Source organism: Coccomyxa subellipsoidea (assembly GCF_000258705.1).
Source record: "Coccomyxa subellipsoidea C-169, whole genome shotgun sequence".
Taxonomy (NCBI): Eukaryota; Viridiplantae; Chlorophyta; class Trebouxiophyceae; family Coccomyxaceae; genus Coccomyxa; species Coccomyxa subellipsoidea.
The window spans coordinates 1,363,981-1,387,350 of record NW_005178033.1 but is presented as its reverse complement, the minus strand read 5'-3'; the positions used below and the strand labels follow the sequence as shown (position 1 = coordinate 1,387,350).

The window sequence follows — 23,370 nt, the reverse complement described above, 5'->3', positions numbered from 1 at the left end:
GCTGTGTTCCTTAACCCGGAAGATGTATGAATTGTTAGGTGTCATCACTAGATCCGACTCAATTTATATTGCCGGAGTGGCGGCCGCGGCCGTGGCCACCGTCACGGCACCTTGGTCCACCAATGACTGGCAGATTGAAGTCCAATCGGCAATGCCGCGGCGGCCTGCGCGGTAGCCGCCCAATAGACGGGTCCTTTTCATTTCAATATTACAGGTGGTCCTAAACAGGCGTCTCATCTGCAGCATTCTGCTCGACAGCCTCAAAGTATATTATTTGAGCTCAACCTTTATTTAGATCTAGAGAGTAGCTAGTCATTGGAAATTCCCCAGAAAGACTCGGGAAGACTGTTGCTGGGTGCCTGACAAATTGAACGTATCAATGTCAAAATCCAACTGAAATAAGGCGACAAAACAATGTCACATCCGAATCACTCTGACATCAAACAGCCTGAAGCTTTCCTTGGCTCTGTTTCTTGAACGCCAGCGCACTTCGATAGGCAGGGGCTGTGGGCGGCTGCACGGGGTCCAGGGACTGGTAGTTGTCATCTGGGAGGTCATAGGACTGGTCTGCATCGTAGCCACTCAAGTCTCCACATGCCAGGAAGGGCACTAAAAGCCGCTCCTCCAAGGTCTGTTCCCCTCTATCATCCTGCGCAGCATATCTCTAATTGAAGGGGTGTGCCAGCATTAGGTACAGTGGGAAGCAGGGATGATGCCCTTACACTGGATGTACTTGCATGCTCGGCAGCCTGAGCTGGGAAGAGTGTGGTTCACCTGAGCACTGGTTGTGCGATCCAGGAGGCCCTGGAGGGCTTCTGGTCTGAAGTTTGGCGGCGGTGTGTAGTTTCTGCAGACTACGAACGCCTCTATGGACGAGTTGCGGCTGCTTTTGGGCTTGGCAATCGTCACATCCGGAAACAGGATTTTCAACTGCGCGCCAATGAGAGCCGCAATCAATAGGGTGAGGTGACCCAGTAATTGTAGATATGTTACTCGATTCCAAAGCCAACATCAGTAGCTTGAACAACGAGGAGGTAGATAGACCTGGGAGTAGAGGAGTGCAGCTTCCTTGCCCCGGAAAACTTTGGCAACGAAAGAACCTCCAGGACGCAGGACATGAGTAACAATTGTCAAGGCGGCCAGTATGAGCTGGGCTTGCACAAACTCGTCCATGTCATGCAAGCCAGTAACTGCGCGCAGAGACACGTGCCGATTATAAGTCTGAAGCATACTAGCTCAAGGTCTTCACAGGCAACCATCCTTTTCCTATTAGGGGGCACTAGGGTCCATTGTCATAAACAAGAGCATACCATCAGGGGCGCCGTCTGACACAACCAGATCTGCCTTCTCCCCATGAAAATGCGAGATGACCTGATTGGCTGTCAATGTACTGGTGATGTCCCCTTGTATCTGAGTCACGCCCTCAATGGGCGCCATTGGTTGTAGATCCACTGCCACTATCTTTGGAGCATCCTCAGGCCTACACCAGAGTCTTATTCGGTACCATACATGACATTGACATTCCTGTTCATATATTGCACAACTTTGACGCGCTCATCTATTATGCGCAAATTGCAAAAACTGCTGTGGCAGCGTCGTGCGCACAGCATCAAGCTTTGATTCTGTTCAAGCAACAGCGCAGCCACACCTGCCAGCTTGCAAGGCAGGCAGGTACAGCCTGCGACTCAAGACCTGCACAAACGAAGTGCATGCTCAGTTCACTTTCCAGAGGCACAGGCTGTATTGTTTAATATTATCAATGGTGATCTTTTTCCCTGATCTCACTAAGATGCAGCACCAGCTGCAGATCAGACTACCTGGCTCCAGCTGCCGGGTGCTGCACACAGGTCCACAACATGGCGCACACCCTCTAGGATTGAGAAGGCCTCATCGATCTGGAGGAGCTTGAAAGCACTGCGAGCGCGCCACCCCTCTTCCTTGGCTTTGCGGTAGTATATGTCACGTTTATCCTGGGAGTCACCAGGCCATGATCTTTGTAAGGAGCTGTGGGAAGGATGTAATACACGATATCCTTGAAAATTTGCAAGGAAGTAGTGCATTAAAGATTTGCAGAGATCGTAGAGCTTTCATACGAGAGCAGATAAGCCAGTAGAGATGGAAACACGGTGAAAGATTGTCTGATCAGACCGCACCTTGCTTGCTTTCCCCATCAAAACACATTGATCAGATACAACGGCACAATTTTACACCCATGGATACAAGGAACGATACTAGAGCCGGTCGAAGGCTGGATCACCGCACCAGTCTGCGATGGGAAGGTACGTGCCAAGCGGTTGGAAGCTAACCATGAGCAGGCACGCCATCTTACGGGTCACACCGGCCCGAGCATTGGAAGTGGCACTGCAAGTGCCACTGCTCCCAATCATTGGTCGAGAGAATGAGTACTAGCTTGAGTAAATCCTTGGAGTTCTTGGGATTCGCAGAGGGCTGTGCATGACGGCTTGAGAATGGTTTTCGTGAGAAATGGTGAGCCTTGTGAGCCCGAGTTGACCGTGCACACTTGTGTAATGATTGCATTGCTGCGCTATTAAATTCACATCAGTCATTCAATTGGCTGAAGTGCACTTACTTATCACAGGTGAGGTCATAGACAGAGGGCAGGACTGGGGAATCAGCAGACTTATAGATGTCTTCTGGAGTGTAATCAACGGCCTCGGTTTCTTGTGAGTATAATCACACTCCTCAACATGATGAAACGCTTACCAGGATTCTTCCCTAATTTTCTGTATTACCATTGCTGTTTCTAGCCTACAGTAATGACCTAGTTGAGGTCTTTTTGAGTGTGTCTTTTTGACCTGGACAGCTTGCAAACACTGCTGTCTCCCGATGGCGTGGACAAGTACAAGGACTTTGGAAGGAAGAAAAGGTGGAATGGCGGTGGTTCGGGCTATGGGAATGGGAATGGAGGTCCTGGGGGTGGCGGTGGTGGAGGAGGAGGGGGAGGTCCTCCAGGGCCTCGGATAACGAGCATGGACAACTACAGAGGCACCAGCAGCTGTAAGGACCTGTCCGTTGCGCCTATAGCTGACCAATATTAGTGAAGCTTTGTCATAATGTACACCGGTCAATTGTGCCTAGCTAGACTGAACCATACCAGTAAAACTTTATCACAGTGCACTACTTCCTGCCTCTCATAAGGAATCTGATGCCTGCAGGCTCGACATGCTGTGGCGGCGGATGTGGGTGAAGCATCACTCGCTGTTTGCGACAGGGAAAGTAAGGGTTTTGCTTCAGCATCGTCGCATTAGACGTGATGGATACAAACTCCAGGCTAGGATATCCCATAATTAGAACTCGGACTTGAAGGAGTTGCACATAATTGCCAGTCATGTGGGACTCCTTTTTATCGCCCTCTGCGAAGGCGACTATTAGAATGCATGCAATGTAGCCTCACAGGATTTTAACAACGCGTGATTTTCATTACAGTGGTGTGATCAAAGCAGCGCATCGATGATAGTGCGGCGAGCCAACAAAACATGATTGCAACACAGAAGATGTCATCTGCTGAATAAAAGCCTGTAATATTTATTCAAGCAGTGCCTTGCGTCAGCTTTCGCTGCTCTATGACTCGCACAAATGCAGCTCCTCCGAGGTACAGCCCAATCAGTGGGACAGCCAGCAGGGTCTGTGTGAAGGGGTCTGTCGAGGGTGTCAGCACTGCTGCTGCCACAGTGGCACCCACGACCACATAGCGCCACTGCTTTAACATCTGTGCTGATGTCACGATGCCAGCCTGGCCCAGAAGCACTTGAATCACTGGCACCTGCATATTGTTTCAGCAACTACTCATAGCTCTGCTTGCTACCAATTGCCCAGGCCATCAATGAAATACAAGCCAATGTCCACACACAACGAAAAGGGACTGCTTATTCTTGTGAACAAAATCAGAAATTGCAGGTTCAAGACCCCACCTGGAATGACAGGCCAGTGCTGAGCATGAGGACAAGGACAAACTCGAAGTACTGGTCAATAGACCACAGGGATTCCACAGCACCGTCAGCGTATGTCACAAAGAAGTTCAGTGCTGCCGGCGCCAAAACTTCATAAGAAAAGAATAGCCTGCAGCACAGCAGGTTGAAGAGATCAAGTCGGCATAAAGCCGGTGCTGGACACATCAGCTAAAGGCATTTCCCAAAGGGCGCACCCGAGGTAGAAAAGGATAGAGGAGCCAAAGACGATGGGAGCCAGCAAATCCTTCTCTGACTTTGTCAAACCCGGCACAACGTAAGCCACAATCTGATAGAGCACCGTGGGTGTGGCCACCAGAATTCCTGCGTAGCCTGCCACCTGCACGGCACAGACACTCAACTTGCTCCCAGTCACAGGTGAAAACAGAAATGGGAATCCTAGCTTTGCAGACAGTCACTGTCACGGTGACTGGATTACCTTGAGCGTTGTGAAGAAGAACTCCCCAGGAGACAGCTGCAGGAAGCGGACACCCTGACTTGCAACAGGGGCCTCTAAGAACACCACAAGCTCCTTGGAGAAAGCGAAGCAGGTCAGCACAGCAACCGCAGCTGCCAAGGCCCCCAGCAGCACACGCTCTCGCAGCTCCTCCAGATGATCCCATATCGGCATCTGCAAGTGCACCACTGGTCCCTCAGACAGGTTGTGTGCCATGGCGTATATGCCATGGCTCATTCACCTTCACTAGTGCGCCGTCAATGATGGTAAACATGACTTGCACATGAAGCACTAACGCACTTCGAAATCGTCTGGCAGCTCTGCTTCATCTGGATAAAGGAATTTCTGCACTGCTGTCTTCTCCAGGTCAGGGCTGTCCCAGTCTTCAGGCAGGTCCAGCTGGCTTGGCAGCTCTGGCTTATACTCTGCGTGGTCACAAACAAGCATAAACGACATGATGTGCCTGTAATGTAACTTTATTCACAAAATGCTGGCACCAAGTGTCCCTGTGCACCGTGTACACCAACAAGAGCCAATGTGATCGTTCAGCTGTAGACACATGCGAAATACATAGTGTAAGCAGACGAACGCACCCTTTCTCCCTGAAGACTGGGCCTGCTGCTGCAGATCCTGCTCCTGCTCCTCTCCAGTGCTTGCCTGAATGCGACTTCTTTGCCTGTTCCAGCTCCTGCACGCATGCTTGCCTGCCGCCGAATTCCGGTTGAGGACATGTGAAGGAGATCTAATTGATCCTGCTAAGCGCCCTTGGCACGATTTGCAAGACAGTCCTGCCATTTGCCAATTGTTTTGATGTTTCTTGAAGGACGCGACTGCCTCGCCGATCAGACGAACCAGATCTAGATCAACGGTAATTCAGGGTGTCTTTCACTATCAGATCTGATCAATGCATCATAGAGTTCCCACAGGCAAATGCCACCTCATCCAGCCATTGGTGCTGGGAAAATTGGTAATCTGGGAGGATCTGGACAATAGCAAGAGGTTGCTTCCTCAAAAGAAACTTTCATGCTCCACTCGCCTCCCGCAAATTTCAAGCAAGAACGTAAAGGACTTCTGCGGCTAAAAGGACTCCTGTTCGAGGTCATTCCTGCGCCTGACACCCACAGACATCTGCTTTCCCAAAGCTAAGGGCAGTGACAAGATTTTTATGGCTCAGCCTGCACAAGCCATGGAGGCCCCTCCAGCCCCTCAAAACTGGAAGTCCGCGCTGAAGTTACCACCGAAGGACGCCAGGATCCGCACGGAGGTGAGCTGTTCTGAAAGAGCCACTTCTGCATCATGGCTGCTGATGGCGTGCCAACCTGCCTCAAAAGTTTCTTAGCTCTTCAGACAAGTGTCTTTGTATTATCACAGTGTTTTGCGTGCGTTAATGCTCTTCAACGGCGCTGTAATGCTTCTGGTTTTTGGCAGGATGTGACAAACACCAAAGGCAACGAGTTTGAGGACTACGTGCTCAAGAGGGAGCTTCTTATGGGAATATATGAGAAGGGTTTTGAGAAGCCAAGTCCCATCCAGGAGGAGAGCATCCCAATTGCATTGACTGGCAGGGACATTCTCGCTCGAGCGAAGAACGGCACGGGTACGAGATTGAGCCTCCGCCCCTGTGCCTTGTGTCTGCGGCTGCGTGCCCGACTCACTTGCCGGCTTGACTTAATTGTTCTTGTGGTGCTGCAGGCAAGACCGCTGCATTCACCATACCACTGCTGGAAAGGATTGATACGAGCAAGAACGAGATACAGGGTATGGTCACCTCTGGTGCCTGATACCGTTCGCCATGATCGCCTTGCTCAATTCACACGTGCTTTCGAACGCATATTGAAGGCAAATATCGAAGCCTCTCCTTTGCACGAGGAGCTACTGCGAAACCCTAAAGAGGTTCATGTCTGCAGCTATGATCCTCGTCCCGACGCGAGAGTTGGCACTCCAAACGAGCCAGGTCTGCAAGGAATTGGGAAAGCATCTCGGAGTGGAGGTCATGGTCACCACGGGCGGAACCAGCCTCAGAGACGACATCATGCGCTTGCACGCTGTGGTGCACATCATGGTCGCCACCCCGGGCCGCATATTGGACCTCTCATCCAAGGGCGTTGCCAAGCTGAACAAGTGCAAAATGCTCGTCATGGACGAGGTGATTTTTCTTTCTCTTGACCAAGGAATTTCTGTCTTGTCCGTAAGTTCATCAAGCTCAACTTTCAAAAGAATTAGAAGCAGTCTTTGACAGGGGTCTATGTGCAGGCTGATAAGCTCCTGTCTCCAGAGTTCCAGCCGATCATCGAGCAGCTGATCTCTTTCCTAGCAGCGGAGCGCCAGATCTGCTTGTACTCCGCTACCTTTCCTGTGACTGTGAAGCAGTTCAAGGAGAAATTCTTGAAGAAGCCCTACATTATCAATCTGATGGAAGAGCTGACCCTGAAGGGTATCACACAGGTATGCTCACGCTTTGAGAAGCTTGCATCCATCCTGTCTCTTATTTGAGACACAGCACCTGACCTGGGGAGTTTGATGTGCGCAGTACTATGCCTTTGTCGAGGAGAAGCAGAAGGTGCACTGCCTGAACACCCTCTTCTCCAAGGTATGGTTCCCACTCCAGTCACTTTGTTTCCTGTGCTTGCAAAGGCAGTCGCATTTCTACATGCAAGTATTCCCCCATTGACGCGCTCTGTTCGAGGGGGCTGTGCTTCAGTCTTGGTAAGTGTTCCTGTGGTGCTGCAGCTGCAAATCAACCAGTCTATCATCTTCTGCAACTCTGTCAACCGCGTGGAGCTGCTGGCCAAGAAGATCACTGAGCTGGGCTACTCCTGCTTCTACATCCACGCCAAGATGTTGCAGAGCCACCGCAACCGCGTCTTCCACGACTTCCGCAACGGAAACTGCCGCAACCTCGTCTCGTCAGGTGTGTTTGTCAGCCCATGTCTTCCAGTAAACGACAATGCAGTATGCAAAGTTCTTCGCTTTTCCACAACCTGCTGGCTGGGCCATGGGCTTTGTCAACGTCTTGTCAAGCATATGACCTGTGGAGCATGCATGAGGTGTTCAGTGCAAATGGAATGTTATTTTATCCATGCAGCATATATATATGGATCCGCAGGTTCCACCTCAGGGCATGAACGGGTGCATTGTCTGTCTCGCAGATCTCTTCACTCGCGGTATCGACATCCAGGCGGTGAATGTGGTGATCAACTTCGACTTCCCCAAGAACTCCGAGACCTACCTGCACCGTGTCGGCCGCTCCGGTCGTTTTGGCCACCTCGGCCTGGCCGTCAACCTGATCACCTATGAGGACCGCTTCAACCTGTTCCGCATCGAGCAGGAGCTGGGCACCGAGATCAAGCCCATCCCCCCCGTCATCGAGAAGACCCTCTACTGCGTCTGAGCGCCGGCGCAGCCGCCGACATCAGCCACGGCAATGTGGAGACGGGCCACACTGTGCTACGCGCGTTGCTTGCAAGTTGGAAAGCAGCAGCGTGCCCGCCCGTGGACCCAGCAAAATCTGATTAGAGACTCTGTGAAGGAGTGGAGACGCCGCCAGATGCATGCACGACAAACAACCCAAAAACTGCTGGCTGTCCTTTGAGAGGCAGCTGCATCTGGCATGAGGCGGCGGCCCCTGGAGGCGAATGAAGTTGAGCCGTCTGGAAATGCTTGTGCGTGGCAGATGTGTTGCCGCGCAGCCAGCATTGCATTCTACGTCAGGAGAGGTAGTGTGGGATCCTCAAAAGAGGGGGGCTCACTCGCCCCCCTGGCAAGCAGCACCCTTGGGAAGATGCAATTGGCGCAGCAACCCCTGGTGCAGCGCAGCGGAACCACATACCCACCCACAAATCAAGGGGCGGAAGTGCCACAAATATGACGTAGCACACTGCTGTGTTCCCGCCGCAGAGCAGCGCACTCACTGGTCTCGGTGCACGCTCGGCGTGTGTGAACAAAGCTAGCACATTCTTTTTGGTAGGATGGCAGAGAGTTCCGGAGATTTTTTCAGATGGCGTTTCTCATTTTGCAGCGGAGCCCAGTGTCGGCCCAGGCTGCCTTGCCCAGCACTTCACCGTGCCACCCCGTGCCGCTGCCTGGTGGCATCACCAGGGACACTGCTGGGGTGTGTACTGCTGAAGCTCTGCATGATTTCTGGCTTGACTTTAGAAGGCAGTGCCCTGGTCTGCACAGACGGGTACCCCAGCAGCACTTGTGACGGTCCGCCTCGCGGCTGGCGCATGTCTTGTGACGTTGGTGAAGAGTTACTTCTCTGCTGGAATCCCCCCCCGATATGTGCTGCTCTGGACAGGAAGCCCAAAGTTCCTGGCAATGAGTGACTTGCGGTGTGGGGCGCATGTGCCGACACTTGCGGTGTGGGGCGCATGTGCCGACACTTGCGGCTGCTGCTGCTTATTTGTTGTGTATATCATGCACTTGCCATGTGTGCGTTGGGGATGGGGGGATTGTTTGAGAGCGAGAGAGGTTTCAAACGTGTTTTGTGTGAGCGTCTTGAGTGAGAAGTCCCGTGAGTTTTCTACCTTTCTGTTTTTGTAGGCTAGGAGCACTGACTGACTTGACTATTAGCTAGGGTATGGTGTGAGAACTGCGGAGCGTAGGACCTCACCAGATTGCTCAAGCGGTCAAAAAATCCAGAGGGGACGCTTGCCCGCACCCACGAGCTGTCTTGGACTGCTCCCATGGGTGCGGGCTGTGATGTGTTCAACGCATTGCAGTTTTGGCATTTTGCTGTCTGTCGATCTGGCCTGTGCAACGGCTGGGTCCTAGTGAACGCTTCTGTCTGAACTCGTCAACTGCTGCACCACAGTGTTGCCCTGCCCTTGGACGGGGCGTCAGCTGTCTGTGCCGAGGCCTGTGAAGGTCTGGCGCCATTTATTGCTGTACATCAGAGGCCCGCTTTTACCAATGGGCCTGCAAGGAATGTGGTTCAGGGGAGGGTGAAAGGCAGTCACCAAGGGTGATGATGGGGTGACTCATTGCAACATGCCCGGATGATGCAATCTTCCTGACTAATCCGGGCGTAACATTCATTATGTCCCGATTCCCTGTGGCATTAGAGAGGGAGGCGGTGTTTGCACTGACCAGTTGATTGAAATCACCACAAGCGTTTGATGAAGCTGTCGCTGGCAGTTTGAAGCAAAGTATGGTTTACCTGCAACAGTCAGCTTTTGACAGCATAGGAGTTTGTGAGCAAGCAAAATGTGCCCGCACTCAGATATACCCAAGCAAGAGTGTACCCAAGCTATAAGGAACCTATCAAGACGCTTGGGGCATACATGGATGCAGCCTGATAGAAAAGCTGCTGAGATTTGTGTGATGTGGGCAGCGAAAATGAAGTGGTACAGTGGTATAGTACCCTTTTTCAAGGTGATCGTTGGAGTAGTCATCTGCTTGGACCAAGTGCTTTGTGATACAGCGCCAATAATTCTGCTGGAAGATGCTGCGTGATTACCAATGGCTATGGAAGCCAGAGATGGATTTGTCTGGACCAATAGGAATCAATCTGCCCTGTGAGCAACAAACACGAGGGCGTATGCTAGGACTTTAAAGGCCTGACCATGTGTCTATGAAATCTTGCAAGTTGCTGTGCTGTGAAAAACACCCAATAAGAAGCTTCGCCTAGGACGTTGCTGTGCTTGTATTCTTGTGAACATGCTTAAGAATGTGCAAAGGACATGTGCAGGGCTCGTGTAACGGATCTTTCTGTGTCAAACAAAAAATTCTCAGCACAGTGAGTCTCCTGTGATCTGCTGCGCCCAGGTTTGCTTCATATCATTTGTTCTTCGAGATCTTTGTGAAGTGAAAAAGTAAGTCGGAGTCTATTGTCTCAACGTCTCAATGATTACAACCGCTCTCTCATGGGTTCTTATGCCTACCCTCACCACATGACAAGAAAGTAGTGCAGGACACCTAGGGTCATTTGCAACATTCTATGCCGCCTTGTCCTGTCACATACCCCTCTCAGCCAGCAGGCTGACCTGCGGGTTCGCATCCTTTGCCAGAGACTCTAATGCTTGCCTGACTCCAGGAAATTTCAACCTCACCAGCCATCCAGTCATGTCACTGTAATCGCAGGTGTTTGCCTTGATTGCTGAGGCTCGCTGGTCACCACTACTATGGCCCTCTCTTCCTGAGATCTGGCATTCATCTACTTCTTCTGGGGAGCCATGGCTGGCACTGCAATGTCTGCTCGCACACACAACATTGCGCTGTTCTGACTTATCAGCCGACCAGTGTTGATCCTCCGCTGTGCTGGGTAGCCCAGAGCTTGACGCAGCTTCACAGGCCCCACTGCCCTTGCTGCTATCTGTTTGACAGCTTGCAGCACCTGCAGCTGCCCTGCTCTTGGCCTGGGGCGAGTGCTCTCTTAATGCGGACACAGCACTGCCGAGGCTGTTCAAGGGGCCTTCATCATGCAGCAACAGCCGGCACAGCGCCAGTCTCACATCCACCACAGGATCCTGTGCCAGCTTCAGCAGCTCTGGCAGCAGCTCCTGCTGGAAGAGATCCACCGCTTGCATGCCTGTGAGCAAGCAAACTAAGCACATCATACACCGACACTGCCTCGGTCGTATTGTAGGCTGCCATGTACTGACAGCCTAGCACATGTCATCACTCCACAAAACATCAAACGCATGACAAAGTTTATCACCAAGTATGATTCTTACAAGGGCCGCACAAAACGATCACAGTTACTATCTGAGGGCAGCCCATCAGATACAGCTACAAAAACACCCATTTCATGAATAAGGCTATATTTCAACAATCGGGATGGGCGTTGGGGATTTGCCAAGCGCACCCAAGATGTGCTGGCAGACCAGCACGAAGGAGTGGCGGGAGCGGAAGCTGCGGCTGCGCGCCAGGCCACACTTCAGCTGCTGCAGGAGTGACTCAAGCACCTCTCTCCACCGGTCCCTGTCAGCCTCCCCAGGAGCACCCGCCCGGGCGCTGCCTGAAGAAGGCAAAGCATGATCCCACTCCCGTGTATCACCTCTCTCACCAACAGCTGGCGGCAGCACTTGATGATCTGCGGTGCTTGCACTGGCCGCCTCTGCTGCAGCTTCTGGTCTGCTCAACGAGGCTGACGGCTCCGCCGGAGCGCTGCCTGCACTGGATGCCGTGCCAGTGAGGCCTGAGGGACCCGTGGGGGCGACAACAAGGCTAAAGAGATGCGCGGCCATGGCGGCGCACTCTGCCGCGGCCGCGTGGCGCACGGCGGCCACCGGATCCTGGCACAGTTGGACTGCACTTGGCACCAGGGACTGCTCCACCACCTGCAGTCATGCAGCACCCGGGCTTGTGTGTGTGTTCTTACTGACAGCACTGCTGAATAACAAGACAAGACAATCACACAATATAGGAAGATGTGATGTGGCGCATGGCCATACCTGAATGTCCTGATAAATAAAACAAGGACAACCTTTTAAGAAGGACAGCTTGCACTCTAAGCGGCACCACAACCTCCTCAGCATGGAACTCCATGTTGTATCCGGGATGTGAAGCTGATGAAAGAAATCACAAAGGCAGGGTGAGACCCAGAGGGAAGATGCGCAAACCTGCGCCAGAGAGGAGCGGGCGAGCTGACTCAGCTGTCCAGTCAGCTCAGTGCGCACGCGCCAGCTGGCGCTGCCCCTCAGCACGGCCACAAGCGGCTGCAGCACATCTCCGCGCCGCTCCGGCGGCAGCAGCTCTGCAAACTGCGCCAGCTGCGGCGCCAGGCCCGCCAGCGCCTCCGCGCCCCCATGCCGCTGTATTTCCTGTGCATTTGGGGGCTGTCATAGCACTGGAATCTACTTGTGCAAGAATCTTGCGTTCACAATAGCCGTGTGCGCATCCTGTCGCTCAGACCATACTGTCTCGTCCAGCCCTGGCGTTGCATTGCTCAAGAGCATTACTTTCATGACTTCCCACTACATTTCAATTTACATTCTGATGACAATGAGCATTGTAGCGACGAGTGCCACATGCGCAAATCGAAGCTGAGACTTCAAGAGAGCAGAAGCTAGCGCACCTTGAGGGCGGGCAGCCAGTCGGAGGCGGCCCTGTCGGGGCCGAGGGCGCGCGCGAGGCGGGGGAGGTCGCGAGCCAGGCAATGCAGGACCTCCTTGTCAGCCGACGCTGCCAGCGCCGACAGCACCGGCTTCACCGCGGCCCAGCGGGGCGCGCCCACCGCCTCGGCCACCGCCGGCAGCGCCCCTGCCGCCGCCATAAGGCAGTCTGTGCCCGCGGTGCCCCTCTGCACTGCCTTGTGAAGCTGCTGCAGCAGCCCTGCACCAGAACATTTGGGACTTGAGGTGCGCCAGTCGCATAATGTGGAATTCCACATTTCAAAAAATCAGGTTTCATTATATTCTCTCCTTGGCGTTCGGACTGCCTTGCATGTCTTGCATTCTATGTTGGATAACATTCTAAATCGGGGGCCTCAGCGCCCACTTGAAAGCTGCGGTACAAAATCCAATGCATTGCTGCACACCTACATGATGCCTGCTACTGCACAACATCGCATGTAAATCGATAACAGAAGAACACATTTAAGAGAGCAATGTGCCGTGGGAGCCATGGCACGCACCGTCTGACAGGCTATCTGCCGGCAGCTGCGCAAGGAACGGCCCCAGGGCCGTCAGCGCGGAGCTCACCACCCACCTCGATGTGTCACCCGCCAGGTCATCCCATAGATCTACAAGCCCCGCCCTAGCTTCGCCTGCAGCACAGCCCAGTCAAGTCACGTAATTACTGATCAGATGAAACAGGCTTGCTGCACCGCCAGTGCGTGCACTGCTAGTCTTGTACAGACGATTGTGAAAGAAGACGTTTGGGGATGCCACCTTCAGGGAGGAGGCCAGCGATGGCGGGCAGAGCGGATGCAGCGGCTGCGCGCACGAGCCACACGCGGTCGGCTGCCAGCTTCCTGAAGGCGGGCATCAGCTGCGAGTTCACCTCCTCCTGTGGCAGCCTGGGCGCCAGCCTGGGCAGCCCAAAAACCACCTCCTGCAAGCCACACAGCGCACACCTCACCACACTTCAAAACTGCAACTCAGCCTAACCTCAGCTCATTTGCAGTGCAACGGTTGCCATGTTCATGTCAGTGCTGAGCTGACTCACGATGGTAAAGAAGCGGTTCTTTGCCACATTTAAAAATTGCTACTTTACCACAGGAACTCAGCTTCTTCTGCGCAGAGCAAGCAACACATTTGTCAAAGGGCATGCACCCAACGCGCAGAGTTTTGATACCCCTGCAGGCAGCTCAGCCCGGTCATCAAGACAAGGAGCTCCATTTTTGGCGCCCTGACTCTCCGGCCCACCCTATAGGGCTCCTTTGCGCATCAGAACCCAATATTCCAAACGTTCATTCACACGATTCACAGAGTGGCTGGACAAAAGCAGTCCTACCTTCCGCACAAGATGGCAGCTCAACCCGCAGATCTTTCCAAGGAATTGCACCACCTTGGGCGCCCTGACTGTCCGTTCTACTTCAAGGGGCTCCTCGCTCCTCTTTCCTGAGTAATCACTATTCCAAATGCGTTCACATGATTCACAAGTGGCTGGACAAAAAGGTGGGTCTAACCTTACGCACGAGGTAGGCGGTGTCGGTGGCGAGACGCAGGAGGCGCGGCAGCAGATCGGCTTCGGCAGGAACGCTCTCGGCGTCGGCGGCCAGGGTGGCCACCAGCTCGGCCAGGATGCAGCGCACCTCGTCGTCCGGGTGGCGCTCCAGTGCGTCCAGCGAGGCCAGCATGTGCGGCTGCAGCTCCTCCGGCGCCAGCAGCCGCACTATGCCCAGCACCGCCGCCTGCCCCGCTGAGGTCACCTGCGCGCACACCGCCATGCACTGCTGAATACTTGCGCGAAGATCTCCAGCAGTCCAGTGTCATCCTTGGTTGCCTAGCATTCTTGATTGTCTAACAAATAAAGTTTTGATCGAAGCACACAGCATGATTTACTCAAGTAGTATCCCTACAGCATCTCTCTGCCATGGTCCTGGCCAAGCCGGGTGTGGAGCTGCTCAAAAGAGCCCATTACAGGGTCCTTGGGAACAGAGTCGGATTGTCCCAAAGGTGTGTCAGGGCTGATCGGGCACTTTCCCATGCAACGATGGAGGTGCCCATCTGTGCTGCATAACTGGCAAAGGTACTGTGCTCCAATATCTCATTTGGTCAATGTCAATTGCACACATGTGACGAAGTTGTCAGACAAGAAGTAAGTACCTCCTCGACATCATCCTCCAGACTGTCCAGAGCTGTCTGCATCAGCTTTAGGACCTCTGCATGGCCCTGTGCCCCGCCGTCCTTGTCCCATGCTCTCGCTGCATTGCAGTATGCAGGTATGAGACTATTCACAGCAATACTTGTTTCGCTTGGATATAAGGCGTTGGATTGAGTGAGTAGTATCGGTCATGGCAGGGATGCCGCACCTAGTGGGATCAGCTGCGATATGAATGCACAGCGCACTATTGGCTCTGGCGCATTTGGCAGTACCTCCACTGCCTGTTTGAAGGCCTCGGAACTTGCATGGAAGCCTGCCTTCTCCGCTGCTGCTGCCATTCCATATATATGTGCAACACGAGCGGGGTGTCGGAAAGCGCATGAGAAAGTCGCAATCGCTTGCAGAGCACCCTCGTCATCATCCTCTTTCGTCAACAGGTTGAGCTCCTGCAGGGATAGCTTGACACGTTTGGATCACCACCTGATTCGAGACTTGGATGGATTTGACACTCAAAGGATTTTTGCATGGTCTTTTAGTCTCCAAATTCACAATACGGACTTGCATGTGAGAACATCCTTTCTACTAGTCTCTTGCTCCTTGTGCCAAGTGTACTGGACTCAGCTGTGCCATGTCACTCGATTGGTCGCAATACAATGGCAGCCAAGACTTTGGAATGCGAAATCTGTGAGAGAATGAATGGCATGCCGACCTGCATTGGAAAGACAACATCCGATGGGAATGATTCATCTGGGTTGTCAGGCTTGACATCAGTACCTGCCATGCACCTCGACGAGAGGTACAAGACTAGAGAATGGATGGTACAAGGAAAGAACAATGCAAACACCGATGATGAGTCCACAATTTTAGTTGGCCATCGCTTCCTTCTCATGCTCCGACACCGTGCTTTATTAGGGCCTTCCCAATATCGGCAGATCTTCGCGTGTTTGACATGCACATGTTGATGTCAACATCAGACATCGCACTGTTTAATTAAGCGGACCTTTGAAGTCTAACAGCATATTGTACTGAACTGTTGTGTGCAATGCGGTGTGTCAGCACACTTGCGAGCCCTTCAGCGGTCTCGACCTCATATGCAGCATCCTCAGATCGGTCTCGCCTTTGCAAGCCAGCTCCCGGATGCAGAGCACCGGTGCTTTCCTTGAAATATCGCCAGGATTGCCGTCAGAAGGTGGCACAGATCAGGCGCATTGTTGCGAGTAAGTTGGGCTGAGCACAGTGATAGTTTTGTTGTGAAATGCTTTTTCTTCTTCAAAGAAGTGAGGCTTGTGATGGATGGTGGTGTTGGTTGGTGGTTATGAGTGCTCCCAGTGATGGTAAGAATGGGAGGTACGTTGTATGCTGAAAACATGTGCTTTTCCTCTTCAGATGCAGCAGGTTCAACTGTAGCTCCAGCGCCTCCTGCAATCACCCTGACGGAGGCAGCCCTGAAGAATCTCAAGCGCTTGCGTGAGGACACTGGGGATGAGAAAGTTATACTGCGGATGGGTGTCAAGTCTGGTGGTTGTTCAGGTGAGAGATTGTTGTGTGTCTTGAGGCCTTCTAGAAATAGCAAGATGATCTGCTCACTGCCTACTGTAGAGGACCTTCAGAAAGTTGGTATCTGCTGTTGCAATGCACATCTGCACCGCAAAAGCTGGCTTGCTACAATGCGCAGGCATGAGCTACCACATGGATTTCGAGAAGGAGGAGAACGTGCGCGCCGAGGATGCTGTTATGGAATATGAGGATGGCTTCAAATTGGTCTGTGACCCCAAGTCTCTTCTGTATCTCTTTGGGATGCGGCTGGACTACTCTGCAGCCCTGATTGGGGGAGGCTTTCAGTTCCATAATCCTAATGCTGAGAGCAGCTGCGGGTGTGGCAAGTCATTTGGTGTGTAGATGTGTGACTCACATCTAGCAAGCATTTTTCGCATCTTGAATGCCCAAGATAGCAGATAAGGTTGTCCCTGAGCGAAAGTAGGGTGATCTGTTGCAGTTGGATTCATTTCGACCCATAAATTGTGCATTGCATGTATTATATCTTCTGGCTGGGCTGGGTTTGTTTCCAGAATTTGGAGCTCGGCTGGATGCATACGCACTCTTGATGTTGATGTGCGGTGAGAATGCTTCTAAAGTGTGAGATGGCTGCCATTGTTCTTCTGTATTGGGATGTTGTAGACTGGTGTTCGGCGCAAAGATTAAGGTCAAGACGCTGTCTACATTACCGTTTTTCTGGATGATCATTGTGCATAGATCTACAGAGCACATGCAATCAAATATGATACAAAAGTTTATGAGAAGCTGCATGATACACCATATTCAACAGTACAACCTTCTCAACACTGTAGTATTCATAGGACTCACAACGTTGACGGGCTCAAGCCACAACCTGGTATTCACCGTTCTTGAGAGAGAACCAGTGACCAGAAGCTGCATCCCCAAACAGGCGGTTGTAAGGGTCATAGTATGCGCCAATCAGGGAATTGTAATAGTACCCTGAGTCTGCATCATATTCAAAGCCCTCCATAGGCGCGCTTTTATCCGCCTCTGCACTCGGCGGCTCTGCAAACACCATGTTGGTATCGGCACTTGTGCACGACGGGCTGGGATGCTGCGCACTGTCTGCTGTCGCCGCCGCTTCTGCATCCATGCCCTCAAGCGCTGACTGAGCACCGGCCTGCTCTGATGGCACAGACGTGATTTCATCTGGCAAGGCGCCATGCTGCCGCGCTGCTGCCTGCGGGGATGTCCCATCCGGGCGTTTCTCGACAGTAGGTCCTGATTGGCCTCTCTCTGGCACGGCAGCTGCGAACTGATCTGGCTCCATGACAGCTTCCTGGCTGGCAGCACCGCTCTTGAAAGCTGAGGCTGCCTCCGGCGGTGCAGCCCCTTCAAAGATGTCCTCCTCGGGGTCAACCGGGGCAGCTGGCGGCTCCCCTGCATCTGCTGCTTCTGCCGCAGCACCGCCGTCCTGCACAACACCTGTGCTGCTGGGGGCCTCAAGCCTGGCTGCAAATGCGCGCCAGCCGTGCACGTCGGGTGCGCCCTCCTGCGGCGGTTGGATTGCAGGGCTGCCGCTGGCTGCAGGCTGCTCCGGTGCGGCCACGTGTGGCGGCCGGCTGGAGGGGATGCCCGAGGCGTGCAGCAGCAGGTCTGCCTGCAAAAGCTCGCGGCTATTGCCGTGCACGTGGTAGTCGCCGTTGACCAGGAGGGCGTTGGAGAGCGCTGTCAACCGATCAAACGCATTCCTGCATAGGGCCGCTCTGTTCAGATCAAGCCACGCAGGCACAATTCACTCTGTCTGGCAATTTTGAAGATGAATTTCACATTTGAAGTTGTAAGCGGCTGGGGAACTTCACCTGTTCTCGGGTGGCACCATTCTGCCTTTTGACAAGGACGGCGCGCCCGTTGAACCAGCTGCTGGTGCTCCTGATCTGCCCTTCCAGATATCGCCTATGCGCTTTCGTCCCTGCAGCAAACACAGATTATTAATCAAAATAGACTCACCAAATCAGAGGTGTCAACAGTAATTCATTGGCACTTTCCCTGCAGAAAATGCCTCACCTCGAGGCCCCCAAGGCGTCTCAGAGCTCCAAATACCGACTCGCCTGGCTGCAACAACTCCACAATGCCCTCCTTATAGCCCCTGAGGGTGTCAGCGCTCAGCTGTGGCTCCTGATCGTGAGCGCTGACCTGACGCACTGTCGCTTCCATGTCTTCCCAATCTTCGCCCATCTCCGGCCCTGACATCATTAAAGACCTCAGCATCATGGCTCACCAACACAAAATTGCACATGGGAGCAGACCCTCACATGCCTGATCCATCAGGGCTTTTTCTCATGGTGCTACAGTAAATTCATGCTGGTCAACATCTTTTGGATTCGGTTAGAATTTAGTGATCATGAGACCATGGGAAGCGCAGCACAGCTCGGATGTTTACCTTGTGGTAATGACTCAAGCCAGGCATCATCTGGCTCTGCTTCACAGTAGGCGACGTAGTTGCCATCCTCGTCAAAGTGTCCAGTTTCGCGCTCGCGATTCAAATTGAAGGGCTCCAAGGGAACACCGCTGTTGTCCCAGTTCTGGGCATGCACCTCATAATCCACCTCTGCTGCCGCGACATCCTCGAGAAAGCTGCCAGTTTCGACGCATGCCAGCCTATTGATCTCTTTCCGGCGCGCTGCTCGGTTCGCCGCAGAGAACAGTGGGTTGGTTGTCTTTATTGGGCCTGTGCAGGTAAGGCTGAACGTGATACAGCGCTGCCAGCAATTTTTCAAACCAACTGACACCACTGACTTGACAGATGTAGACTGGCAGTGCCCAGAGGTCGTTTGATAAAACAACACTGTCAGCAGTACAGTCTGCCCAATCCGCATTACACGCAGCAATGGCTGATCCTCACCCTGCTGTGAACCATCATCCAGTAGATCCTCGATATCAGCCGCTCCTCTGTATCCCTCGGTTAGTTCACCCTCAAGATCGTCATCGTCTGCAAAACAGCCAGATTTGTAAGGAAGCGATCAGGAAACTTTGAGACTGGCATAAACAATTTGTAATGCAATTCAACAGTAAAATTTATTTGCCTGACTCGAATATACCTTGCTCGGGGCCAGGAAGTAGGGTTCGAGGACGACGTGTCTTCGGATGGACATGCCTCCCTTCCTCGTCTATAGCATCCGCAAAGCGCACTCTCTTCATCTTTACTGCTTATAATGTCTTCAAAAAGGATTTCAACAGTAATGTTGGGATTGCAGGACCATCTCTATCTTCAGAACCAGCCTTTGCCTCTTCACCGTACTGACAAACGTATTACAAATGATCACGTTATGCCATCTTGCCTTGACCTTTGGGCAAGGCTGTTTCAGCCATATATTCCACGTGTACTTATCTGATCTGCCGAGATTCGATCCAATGTTGCTGTCTTTGCCCTCCTCGTTGCAGTCGTACGTTGGACTTCACCGGGTGTACGGAGCTTTTCAGCTCTTCTCAGCTGTTCATCATGTTAGATCCAAAGGTCTCAGGAACTTGCATGTGAAAATGCATCATTCTCGGAGGCACGCACTGCATTGCAACGCTGTTCAGGCAGATGTACGACAAGTTGCAGATCGACCTGATCTCACAGGTACGGCTAGGGTGCATGACATTCATCTCGCGTGTGCACATCTGGCAATTCACAGCTTACAGTTCCTAGACTTTGTACCCAATGCTCGAGGAAGAATGGATGCTTTCTGCAGAGTACATAGCCTCTGGATCACTGTTGTCCCTCTGTGGCCTGGATGAGGCCACTGTGCTCGGCAACATCGATGAATGGCTCCGCCTTGGTGATTTTATCAGCAATTACCTTGGATTCCCAACAAGGGAAAAGCTGGACGCCATCCAGAGGTGGGTAAGACCAGCAAGTCTCGCTAGAATCATAACAATCGCAGATAATTCATATTGCTGCTTTGCTGAGAGTCATCTGAAAAGCACAGCATGGACGTGATGAGAGACCGTGATGGCATGCAAGGGCAGAATGCGAGTGTACCAGTACTACCTTCCGGTGTACTTCTGGTGCTGTCAACAAATGGAGCAGCACAGACAGAAGGGCATCCAGCAGCCACTTGTGATCGGCATGCAGGCGCCTCAGGTACCCACTCCCACTCTGTTTCTTGATTCGCTTCCCTGGGGCAGCACATCATCATACGGCACTGTTTGAGTGATTTGGAATGGGAATCTTGGTGCTTGCACAGGGTTGTGGTAAGACCACCTTGGTGGATATCCTGGAGAGGCTCTTCACTCATGTCGGTATCAGAGCAGCCAGTGTGTCCATAGATGACTTCTACCTCACCTTTGCAGACCAGCAGCAGCTAGCCAAGGTGACCCCATCTTTACACAGTCTGAAAGCAACGCATTTCCAGAGACTGCCTCGCAGAGTGTCAGCTTTCCCATGATGCCTTGATGCAGAATTGTCATGCTGAGGAATTACTCTCTTTTGTGGTGGTCAGGACAACGCCACGAACAGGCTGCTGCAAGTGAGAGGCAACGCTGGCACGCATGATCTGCAGCTGGGCACAGACATACTGGCTGCCCTGAAGTCAGCCAGCAGCCAGGGCAGCCAGGTGTCAGTGCCCCGCTATGACAAGTCTCAGAATGGCGGTCGCGGCGACAGGGCAGACACCTCCACATGGCCATCTGTGCAGGGCCCACTGGACATCATCCTGTTTGAAGGCTGGATGCTTGGGTTCCGGCCCAGCTCAGATGTGCAAGAGGTAGACTCTTACCGCCGTTTCAAGACAGAAGACACTGCATGCATGCATTTTTACTTTGTAGGCCATAGCTGCGGAAAGTGTACTGATGGATTAGCTACAGCTTGTTGCCTTGCTGCTGCGAGGACCTTGACAAACAAGAGATTTGTTGGATTCTGTGCAGATTGATGGTGATCTGGTGAGCATAAATGAGAAGTTGAGGGAGTATGAGGCTGCATGGGATGCTTGGGTGGATGCCTGGCTGGTGGTCAAGGTGGGCGCGCCAGACTGGGTGTACAAGTGGCGGCTGCAAGCAGAGCACGCCATGCTTGCTGCAGGCAAGCCAGGGATGTCGGATGAGCAGGTGCAAAGCAGCCACTGCATCACTGCATCACAGCCTCACAACACACTTTTGACTTTTTGCCCAACTGCTTAGGCGATTTGCCATTTTAAATCGTCATAAGCACCTTGAATTGCACACTCAGGTGGCTGATTTTGTGGATCGGTACATGCCGGCATATAAGGCATATCTGCCAAGCATGTACGCAGAAGGACCCACAACTGCAAAAACCGGGCATCTGCTAATGTTGGAGATCGATCAGAACAGGGGCCTGACAGCGGAGCAGCCTGCTTGCCCCTTGTGAGAGAGTGAGCACTGTGTGGTACTGTGTGGAGCACTGTATTTGGACTTTGGTTCAAGCATTACAATTGTGTACACAAAGGCTGTGTTGGTGTGTCTGCACCAGTGATGACCCAGTGGCAATTACGTAAGTCGCTCTTGGATCCAGTGCCCCTGATAGCTATGGTCTACACTTCTTGAGTAGACCATCAGAAGTTGTGCCTCACCCTTTGTGGAAAGAGTGAAGAACATATAGTCTACTGAACAAAAGCAATACTTGAGCCTCGCGCATGCTGACTTAGATGATATATCATCCCTGAAGTCTGAAGAGAAGTGTAATTAGGCATGCACAGACCATAGTAGAGTCACAAGTTCTGTCATGAATTCATTACAATAATGCCACATCAGTCCCATCTATGCATAGCTGATAAAAGCCTTTTCAGGGTCATCCTCGTCAATATCTTTGTGTGATGGGAAGTCGTCAGGAAGATTCTCTGCCCTGCAAAGCACATGCAACCCAGTGGGTGGAATGCCTAATCAGAGTTGAACAATGCGCGGTGCATGCGCATTGCCAGTCAAGGGTGAAGATAGTACACTGCAAATTTTGTAAGACATGAAGCACGTCCCTGCTTACCTGAGGTGTGGGAAGGCTCCTCTCAAGGTCTCCAGCAAAAGGTCAAACACGGCTTTGTTGCCAGCGGGTGTGAAATGCAAGCCGTCCTCCAGGTATCTAGACTGCCATGACTCATGCTTCTGAATCGCTGTCCACAGGTCTAGCACTGGCAGGCCCAGGTCTCCTGCCAGCTGCTTTGCTGCTGCAGCATACTGGCCAGTGATGCTGTTTGTCCGCTCAGCGATGCTGGTCGCCTCGCTCACCTCATTGTTCTGCTGCGCTCAGGGTCAGGCATGATCAGCCCTCGTGACAGAGACTGTCAGAGGGTGCAGATGGCTCAAAATCAATAAATAGTGGGTGTACAGTATGCGGAGGTGCAGGCTACCTGCTGGTTGTGGCGGATGCGGGCAGCCTCATCGAGGGGTGGCGGGGTGATGAGCAGAATGTTCTTTGTGCCGATCTTCTGGATGCGCTCAATCAAAGACTGAAGATTACTCCTGTACTCCTCCACCGGGACGTGCTGCCTTGCACTGTCCGCAAAGGCCTTCGTTGATAGATTGTACGGACGATGAGTGTCATCATATATACTTTGGGCTGATATCATAAAGTCAGAAGACTGATATTTTACAGTACCTGAGACGGTCAGGGAGGGCAGCGTCGTTAGCCCCAAAAAACACCGTCACCAGCTGTGGCGGCACCTTCTGAGATCCAGGGAATATCAAGGGTGCTATGTACTTTGCCCATCTCGTATTATATCCACTGTAACCCCTGCTGAAGATGTCCACCTGCTTGGCAAAGGAACAAGTTGAGGTGCTTGACCCATTAGTATGAGAGCGGCTTCTTATACTTTCTTGACGAGTAGCAGCATCTGTGAGCAGGATAACACCATTGATGCCTGTTGATGCCTGTGGACAGCTTGACGGGATCCCTTCCTCACCTTTCGTTGGTACTCGTTCGCCAGGCGACCTCCCCATCCTCCCTCGTCGAATGACTTCTGTGTCAAGCTGTCACCAAAAAGAATGAATTGAGAACGTAACATTGCAGTCTCGGGAACAGGACAAAAATCCTGATCTTGATCAGTTCGGACAAGACAGTATTTCGAGGACACCAGGACGATCAAGTAAACGAGCAGGTTCAAATATCTCTGCATGTATCATAACTTTCTCATCTCAAGGAAGATCCAGCTTCAGAAAGAGAAAGGTAGTAGTGCATGCCGGCACATGCTGGCACATGCTGGAGGACTGACTAATTATAATCCTCTGCTCAGCGCGTCTTGTGCG

The 23,370-nt window shown here is 52.5% G+C and overlaps 8 protein-coding genes across 8 annotated transcripts; 3 read left to right on the top strand and 5 right to left on the bottom strand.

Annotated features, from left to right (window-relative positions):
• Positions 1-198: 198 nt before the first annotated feature.
• Positions 199-2,171, bottom strand: COCSUDRAFT_53791 (FtsJ-domain-containing protein; the record flags this gene model as incomplete). Its single annotated transcript, XM_005646872.1, has 7 exons — positions 199-649; positions 775-930; positions 1,045-1,190; positions 1,311-1,480; positions 1,649-1,692; positions 1,818-1,970; positions 2,154-2,171. The coding sequence occupies 7 exons, from the start codon at positions 2,169-2,171 to the stop codon at positions 440-442; spliced, it is 897 nt and encodes a 298-aa protein (XP_005646929.1). The 3' UTR covers positions 199-439.
• A 1,252-nt stretch (positions 2,172-3,423) lies between these two features.
• COCSUDRAFT_29662 (Tat family transporter: protein export TatC) lies at positions 3,424-4,872 on the bottom strand (the record flags this gene model as incomplete). The annotated part of the gene is made up of 5 exons (XM_005646871.1): positions 3,424-3,784; positions 3,933-4,080; positions 4,166-4,308; positions 4,408-4,599; positions 4,726-4,872. 5 exons carry the CDS (start codon positions 4,870-4,872, stop codon positions 3,551-3,553), a joined length of 864 nt encoding a protein of 287 aa, XP_005646928.1. The 3' UTR covers positions 3,424-3,550.
• Positions 4,873-5,461: 589 nt separating this feature from the next.
• COCSUDRAFT_24291 (cytoplasmic DExD/H-box RNA helicase) lies at positions 5,462-10,151 on the top strand. Its single transcript, XM_005646870.1, has 8 exons — positions 5,462-5,689; positions 5,854-6,022; positions 6,118-6,183; positions 6,333-6,571; positions 6,679-6,870; positions 6,956-7,015; positions 7,156-7,336; positions 7,575-10,151. Exons 1-8 carry the CDS (start codon positions 5,591-5,593, stop codon positions 7,814-7,816), a joined length of 1,248 nt encoding a protein of 415 aa, XP_005646927.1. The 5' UTR covers positions 5,462-5,590; the 3' UTR covers positions 7,817-10,151.
• Positions 10,152-10,579: 428 nt separating this feature from the next.
• On the bottom strand, positions 10,580-14,972 carry COCSUDRAFT_56071 (ARM repeat-containing protein; the record flags this gene model as incomplete). The annotated part of the gene is made up of 11 exons (XM_005646869.1): positions 10,580-10,617; positions 10,760-10,954; positions 11,231-11,383; positions 11,474-11,705; positions 11,988-12,188; positions 12,443-12,699; positions 13,001-13,132; positions 13,257-13,419; positions 14,006-14,239; positions 14,637-14,734; positions 14,843-14,972. 11 exons carry the CDS (start codon positions 14,970-14,972, stop codon positions 10,580-10,582), a joined length of 1,833 nt encoding a protein of 610 aa, XP_005646926.1.
• Positions 14,973-16,001: 1,029 nt separating this feature from the next.
• COCSUDRAFT_16724 (FeS cluster assembly accessory/regulatory protein) lies at positions 16,002-16,533 on the top strand (the record flags this gene model as incomplete). The annotated part of the gene is made up of 2 exons (XM_005646868.1): positions 16,002-16,164; positions 16,310-16,533. 2 exons carry the CDS (start codon positions 16,002-16,004, stop codon positions 16,531-16,533), a joined length of 387 nt encoding a protein of 128 aa, XP_005646925.1.
• Positions 16,534-17,011: 478 nt separating this feature from the next.
• Positions 17,012-19,286, bottom strand: COCSUDRAFT_56069 (hypothetical protein; the record flags this gene model as incomplete). Its single annotated transcript, XM_005646867.1, has 5 exons — positions 17,012-17,882; positions 17,994-18,103; positions 18,199-18,377; positions 18,575-18,758; positions 19,233-19,286. 5 exons carry the CDS (start codon positions 19,284-19,286, stop codon positions 17,012-17,014), a joined length of 1,398 nt encoding a protein of 465 aa, XP_005646924.1.
• A 234-nt stretch (positions 19,287-19,520) lies between these two features.
• COCSUDRAFT_33494 (P-loop containing nucleoside triphosphate hydrolase protein) lies at positions 19,521-21,832 on the top strand. Its single transcript, XM_005646866.1, has 7 exons — positions 19,521-19,756; positions 19,869-20,016; positions 20,146-20,260; positions 20,364-20,489; positions 20,619-20,882; positions 21,043-21,222; positions 21,344-21,832. The coding sequence occupies exons 1-7, from the start codon at positions 19,672-19,674 to the stop codon at positions 21,500-21,502; spliced, it is 1,077 nt and encodes a 358-aa protein (XP_005646923.1). The 5' UTR covers positions 19,521-19,671; the 3' UTR covers positions 21,503-21,832.
• Positions 21,833-21,853: 21 nt separating this feature from the next.
• Positions 21,854-23,274, bottom strand: COCSUDRAFT_33493 (putative esterase). The gene is made up of 5 exons (XM_005646865.1): positions 23,028-23,274; positions 22,724-22,875; positions 22,476-22,620; positions 22,112-22,365; positions 21,854-21,976 (listed from the first exon to the last, which is right to left on the bottom strand). Exons 1-5 carry the CDS (start codon positions 23,127-23,129, stop codon positions 21,892-21,894), a joined length of 738 nt encoding a protein of 245 aa, XP_005646922.1. The 5' UTR covers positions 23,130-23,274; the 3' UTR covers positions 21,854-21,891.
• Positions 23,275-23,370: the final 96 nt, after the last annotated feature.